General features: G+C 34.2%; 1 protein-coding gene across 6 annotated transcripts; it reads left to right on the top strand.

The window, feature by feature from the left end:
- Nucleotides 1-1,291: 1,291 nt before the first annotated feature.
- Nucleotides 1,292-7,010, top strand: LOC107876393 (probable plastid-lipid-associated protein 12, chloroplastic). 6 transcript variants are annotated; one of them, XR_007042653.1, is made up of 4 exons: nt 1,292-4,488; nt 4,578-4,670; nt 5,030-5,109; nt 6,606-7,010. XR_007042653.1 is itself a non-coding variant. In XM_047393451.1 (4 exons), the coding sequence occupies exons 1-4, from the start codon at nt 4,468-4,470 to the stop codon at nt 6,671-6,673; spliced, it is 246 nt and encodes an 81-aa protein (XP_047249407.1). In that variant the 5' UTR covers nt 1,292-4,467; the 3' UTR covers nt 6,674-7,010. The 6 variants fall into 6 exon arrangements, 1 of the variants encoding a protein (XP_047249407.1); XR_007042651.1 differs by having other exon boundaries at nt 5,854-7,010; XM_047393451.1 differs by having other exon boundaries at nt 6,622-7,010.
- The last annotated feature ends 272 nt before the right edge of the window (nt 7,011-7,282 follow it).

Genomic DNA, 7,282 nt, shown 5'->3' with positions numbered 1-7,282 from the left:
ATAGTACTCACCCCTTAATGACCTTTCTCGGTTGTTTCTCTACTTCAGTTTTAAACACTTTGAACATTCAACAGAATCTGATTTTTTTAAAAGGAGAAACATAATCATATCGAGAAAAGTCATCAATAACGGTGATAAAATAACTTAGTAGAATAGATCACTTATGTCTGTGTGAATGATTTTCAACAAATCAAAACTGCGAGTAGCATTTTTTTCCCCTTGTTTTAGTCAACTTTCCTCTAATGCAACCAATACATGTTCATATGTTTCCAAAATCAAGAGAAGGTAAAATATTAGATTTAATCAATTTATCAACTCTATCCTTAGAGATATGGCCTAAACTCCTATGCCACAACATGCCTGATTTTTCGTTTAAAATTGATCGGTTAGAATCAATAATTTCAGAATTAAAAGAGTTGTATTCTAAATTAGAAGTCAAGAAAATTTTAAGCAAGACATTATATAGGATTCCATGACCAACAACTCGGGATTTCAAAAGCAAATTAACTTTTTCATTAAGAGAATTAAAATCATAACCAAATATGTGTAAAACTGAAATAGAAATCAAATTTTATCTAAAAAACAGGACATAAAGAGTGTTTTCAAGAACAAGCTTATAACCAGTTTCTAAGTGTAAAATTATAGTTTCTATGAACTCTACTTCAACTTGGATACACTACAAGAAATGCAGTTTTTTTGTAATGACTTTCAGTGGCGACACAAACAGTTGCCCCAAAAGTTAGGATTTTTGTGGCGACATAAAAAGGTTACTGCAAAAGGTATAAGATTTAGGGGCGACAGTTAACATAACCACTAACAGTGACATATTTAGTGGCGACTATGCGCAGGTCGCCACAAATAGGTATAAGAATTAGGGGCGACCGTTACAGTCGCCACTAATAGTAACATATTTAGTGGTGACTATCGAGTTGTTGCTACTAAAAATCTTTTGTGGCGATTTAATTGTTACTAAAGGGAGATCTGTTGTGGCCATATTTTGTAGCAAAATTTAGTAGCGACCCTATTTATTGCTACAAAAGATTCATATTTAGTGGCAACATATGTTGCCGCCATAAAATATAAACCTTTAGCGGCAAATTTTATTGACTCGCCACTAATGTGCATCACTAATTTTGAAATTATCAATTTCCGCTAATACCAAAGTTTTGGCTCCAGATTGTTAGTGGCAACTTGTAAATAGTCCCCTCTGAATGTCATTTTGTGGCGACCCAGTCGCTGCTATATTAATCTAATTAGTTTATTTATTTAAAAATAAAATGAAAGTCTTAAGTTAAAAGGAAAGAGAAAGAAAGAGTCGCATATGTATTTTTTAGATTTGCTCTATTTCTCTCTAGAAAATTTTTTAGCTTCTCTTGATAAATCTTGAATTCTTTATCACCTAAACTCCCAAATCTGCTAATACCCCAATGTTTGAGTCACATCTTACAAAATCAAAAATCCTAATTACAAATAGTAATTCGATAGGTATGTGGTCAAATTTCTTTGTGGGTATATATATTTTTTAGATTTCACCTGTAATTTAGGAAGTCGAAGGAGGAACAGAGAGAGTTGATAGTTTGAAAATCAACATGGGGTAAGCCATTTGAAGTTGTGAAGGTTTGAACTTGTTCAAAGCTTTGAAGGTATAATTAATGTTTTACCCTAATTTTATTTTTGATATTTTTTTGATTCTTGGTCTTGACAGTCGTCTGTGAGATATGTCGATCTATGGTTAAGCTGAAAGTTCATTTATGAAATTCTAGAATTTTGGATTCATTTATGAAATTCTAGACTTTTGGATGTTGTTTTGTGTTCTGTTGCTACCAAAAAAAAAAGTAAAGTTAGTTCATTTAGTGAAGACAAAAATGTGCTAATTGATGCTCTTATTGGTATTCAAGGTTGTGGTTGTGCTGCTTCCCCCCAACAACTTTAAGTTAGTTCATAATTTTATCCCCAGCTACTTATTCTGTCTAACATTTGTTGTTGTTGTGTGTTGTTATGGTTGGTGTTGTGGATGGAATGGATTAGGGTAATAGATTAATCAGTAGGTGGTAGTGCTTTGTGTGGCTATCCGCCGGTAGTCGGTTAGTCGTAGTATTGCTCTTGTAGTTTCTTGTCCTTCCATTTTTTGTTATATTATTTATTGTCTTATACTTCCACGATCCTAGTATTTTTCTTTGTTATGTTTTCACTTCAGTTACTTCCTTTTTTGGATTACTTTGGTTTGTTTTTCTTGAGGTAGCGGTAAGGTTTACATACATCCTACCCTCCCCAGACTCCATTCTGTGGGACTACATAGGATATGTTGTTGTAGTTATAGGTGATATTTAGTAGGTGAAAGTAAGTTTTAGACTAGATAGAGAACTTATACGATTGTTATTACTACTTTTTATATATAATTTATTTTTCACTTTTTTTTTATTTGGTATGATAATGATTGAGTTGAGCATAAATGAAGTCGGGGCTTTCATATACCTAACTGTAACATGTTTGAGATTGAGGCGTAGTAGTAGTTGTTAGATTTATTTTTATAGTGAGGCTTAACATGAGTTAAGCTTAAACTGAAAAGTGGAGAATCATATCGCTGACTCAACTTATTTCGGATTGCACTGTAGTTGTTGGTTGTTATATTTACTATTATAATGAGGTGTAGCACAAGTTGAGCTTAAATAGGGAAATAGGATTCATATAGCGGACCCAACTTGTTTGGAACTGTTATAGTGACTTATGAACTTCGTTCTAAGATTGACATCTTTTAGGGGTCATCTTGTGCATCGTATAATATTAGAGGCGGATCAAGGATAAGGCTAGATCTGCCTCTGTATAATCTGGTGGTAGATCATTTTTTAGGTTCAAAGAGCCCGTAAGTTACTAATTAGTATTAAGTAATCTATAGAAAACATAAGGCTATGAAGGAGGTTGAACATGCTGTTAAAGTTCTTGAAGGATCAGAAGGTGTTTCTGAACCAGTGAGTACCGTCTTAAGTGCTTTTGCTTTCATTACATTCCCTTTCTACCAATTTCTTAGTGTCAATTATTATAAATGTGGTTGCGTACAAAGGAGAAAAAGTTACTAAGGACGGTAAGTTATGATGTTGCAATGTGGTTGCATATATAGATGAGCTCGAGTTTAATCGAGGGTCGGTGGCAGCTGATGTTCACGACTAGGTCAGGATCAGTATCTCCTATTCAGGTTATATGCTAGTATATTTTTTGCTTGCTGTGCTTTCAGCTGTCGGCATTTTCTGGTGCGTAGATTGGCTAAAGAGCTGAAGTGAAGAAATGATGATCAATATTAATTTTGTAAACATACTAAAAGTCGATAGTGTATTGTGGATTCTGACCTTTCGGCCAATCATAAATCACTAACCTGATGATTTGTGAAGGGATGTAGATTTCGATGTATCTCTTTTTCTTGGAAATTGTTGAGGCGTGTCATCGGTTAGCTGTGAGAAACCTTTCAGTTTATCTCAGTGGTTCTCCGAAAGTATCCCAGTAGAAATAAATTAAATTTTATTCGTTAACCTTGAGCATTTATCATAACATTAGCAAACATCTTCTCTTCCTCGGGGCCAAAAAGTAGTCATGAAAACGTGAGGTTCGCTAACTAATCACTTTCGCAATGTGAGACTAATGTTAAGAACCACTTTTCCGAGAACATTTATTGGGGTTGACTCATTCAGCGTATTTCAAGAAGTGTTCCTTAGAACAAACGACCCACGTGTATCCAACATTGTAAAGTTTTCTGAGGCAATAGGTGAGCTAAAAATAGAGGTATGTATCGTTTATCCTGCTAACTATTCTAAAGTTTTCGAAAGTGGATATTCATCTACCCGAACCCCACTTTTTTAGATCGGGGCGTAGTAGTATTAGTTGTTTTACACGTCTGTAGGGTAGGGAATGGTAATTTAGTTCTTTGATATCTTACTGAATGCTCGTCTTATGTTCCTCAGGAACTCGCAACAATCAAAGATGGAAAATAAATTCTTTTTCAATTTGATAGAGCAGTTTTTTCATTCAAATTTCCACCGTTCAATGTTCCGTACCCTTTACCTTTTAGACTTCTGGGAGAAGAAGCTAAGGGCTGGTTAGACACTACATATTTGTTTCCATCCGGGAATCTCCGTATTTCAAGAGAAAACAAGGTAGGAGAACGTTATTAGCTTGTTGTTCTGTCACTTTTTTGCCTTTCCTCACTATAATATGTTATACACAATGCATAAAACCTATGTTGTTTGTCTCTTTATAAGTACCACTGGGTGTGTGCCGGCTCCTCCAAAAGTCATCATTTTTGGAGGGTCGGAGAAACATAGCATAAAACTAGTAAACTGTATCTCAAATCTTCTCTTTAACGGGTAATCAGCTAAACCTTTAAGGGCCACAAGCTGTACTGCTATAGTACAGGGAACTACATTTGTGTTGCAAAGGAAAACTGAACCAAGGCAAAAGTTGCTTTTGTCCATTTCAATGGGTACAAGGGTAGAAGAGGTACAAATTCTGCTCAATTTTTTGTGAAAATCCTGTTATAAAATGTGTAGGTTTTGTCGCTAATAATTTGCTTGATGTGAAATTACCAGGCAATTGACGAGTTTATTTCCTTAAACAAAAATATAGCGAATTCTGAACTGAAACTTCTCGAGGGAGAGTGGCAAATGATATGGAGTTCACAGGTATCTGCCAAAATTATTTTTTAGTACTGTAAGATAAAGATGTTGCTTCTCAGAAACATAATCGGGTCACGTAACTGCGTGTCTGAACTAGTGGCGAATCTATCGTATAACTTACAGATTCACGAGAATTACTGATAAATAAAGAATTACTAATACTTGCTACGTATAATTATTGATAAAATGTGGTTGTTTGATTGATAGGTTGAAACAAATAGTCGGTTAGAGAATGCTGACAATGGTCTGATGGGCATGCATGTGCATAGGCCTCTTCATTCTGCTTCTTTATTTTCTCTATCGACTTTGATATTTTTGATCGCTTACTATTCTTTTACATTCTGAATTTGTGTTTTTCTTTCTAGATTGTCAAACCAAGCGGACAGTTAAAGTTTCTGGTCAGCATATTATTCGGTTTTAGGTTCTGCATGACTGGCAAATATGAGTAAGTATCATTCCAGCCAAAGCAATCCTGTAGAAATATCGTAGGAATTGTGTTCTTCATATTCAACTATCGATGTACTTTTCATTGTTAATTAAGATTTTTTGAGAACTTCATTGAGGAGATCTATGCATTTTAGAAAACAAAACAAGTGAATCTCTGCGAGCTGCTTTCGCCTCGGTAATTACCTAATAAGAGAGAGTCGATGCAAAAGTAATATTTTACACCAGGAAAAGCTAGACATACTGACCTCTGCTAACTAAATTTTATATAGACTTGAGGCTAGAGATCTACTAAGGTATAGTGAGTGAACAAATGGCTGCCAACTTGAAAAGAGATATGGATTAGGATTTACAAAATAAATTGGAAGAGGAACGAGAACACATGAAAGGAGAAGTAGAAAAAATATTTTAAGAAAAAATGGTTTCTCTCATGGCTGGAATGCAAGAGGTATTTTCTTGACTAGAATTTAGTTTTTAGATTGTAACGACTTCAACTGTTGACCATGACCTCCATGACCCCATGAAAGCACTTCTCTTTTATTTGAGAGTAAAGGATACTTTTAATGAAGCTAAATCTTATAAGTGGGCAAGTTGATTGATTGGTTTACAGAGTACTATAAGTTTGTATCTAGAATAAAAAGTAGCTCCATATTATTTATTTGTCTTTTGATATGTGATATTGCTTGGAAGGGTAAGAATTGATTATGTTGTTGTTATTGTTATTTGTACTCCTTTATATTGATAGGAAAGACGAAAGGCGAAGGACAAGTTGAAAGAGCTAATTTCCAACGTATTGGTTGGTGGAGCTAATTTCATATATTCACCATAAAACTAAGAATTCACCATAAAACTAAGAACACCTTAGTTCTAAACTAGCTGCAGCAGTTATCTTATTGTTGTCATTGTCATTTGAGTCCATTATATTATGATGTTAGCTAAGTCAGCATTTTTTGAAAAGACACAGCAAAACCACCTCATGTTACATTATTGCATTTCATTATCTGTGTGTATTAGCACCCTTTGTTTGCTGTAATTATTTTTAATCTTGTCCAATCTTCTATGATCTCATCCATATTATTTTTAATCTAGAGTATCATTATTTTATTTTGTGAAAAATTCAATCTCTTATAAGAAATTGATATTTGCTTTTTTATTTATAGATTAGGCAAAAGCCTCTTAGTTTGAAGCCTTTTAGTAAATAAAGTGATTTGGTGTTTTTTTAATGGGAGGGACGTTCTTAAACAATGAGTTGACCAAGGAGGAGCATGAAGGCGTAGAATGCATTTTTTTTATTTTTGATCATATGTATGAATATGATAAAACTGAAGCACTATGTTGTTCTTAACATATATGCCGTTGACTTTTTATTAAGGAATGTACCTATAATATTTGATCGGAGGATGATTTTGTAAAACGTTATTGGATTATTTTATTAGCTAATATTATTTGTTGTCAATTTTGTAAAACACTATTGATATTGATTTTATGGTGAGAAAGGTCATTACTAATGCAGAAGTTTTAGTGGCAACAAACAAGTGGTCACAATTGATGCTCAGAAGTTTTAGTGGCAACAAACACTGTGGTCACAATTGATGTGCAGAAGTTTTATTGGCGACAAACAGATGGTCACAATTGATGTGCGGAAGTTTTAGTGGCGACAAACAAGTGGTCACAATAGATGTACAGAAGTTTTAGTAACGACAAACAAGTGGTCACAATTGATGGTGATTTTTTGGCGACAAAGTTGTTGCTAATTCCTGTATATCAGTGGCGACCTAGCCCCAATATGTTTTGTCAAAATACATTTTGCAACGTAATTGTCTCTCTTTTGTGGCGGTAATAGTCATCACAAATAAATTCTTATTGTGGCGAGGATACTTTGTCGCCATAAATAACCTTTAATTACGAAGTCATTATCGATGGCATAAATCTCGCTGCTAAAAATATTAAGTGGCGACTTTTGGTTCTTTTGCGGCGACTTTTGTCGCCATTAAAAACCAGATTTCTTGTTGTGATATCTGTGGCGACACTAATTTTTCACTCCATTTGGGATCATTTTATTTTTGAACCCCTACAAGGAAATGGCAACATGTGCAGTAGCTCTACTATCAAACCATTAAGAATTAATGGGGACATGTACAAACTGTGACTCAAAACAAACAAGATCTAGATGA

Source organism: Capsicum annuum, chromosome 7 (genome assembly GCF_002878395.1).
Source record: "Capsicum annuum cultivar UCD-10X-F1 chromosome 7, UCD10Xv1.1, whole genome shotgun sequence".
Classification (NCBI taxonomy): domain Eukaryota; kingdom Viridiplantae; phylum Streptophyta; class Magnoliopsida; order Solanales; family Solanaceae; genus Capsicum; species Capsicum annuum.
Note: the sequence above shows the minus strand (reverse complement) of the source record. Positions and strands in the feature narration are given on the sequence as shown.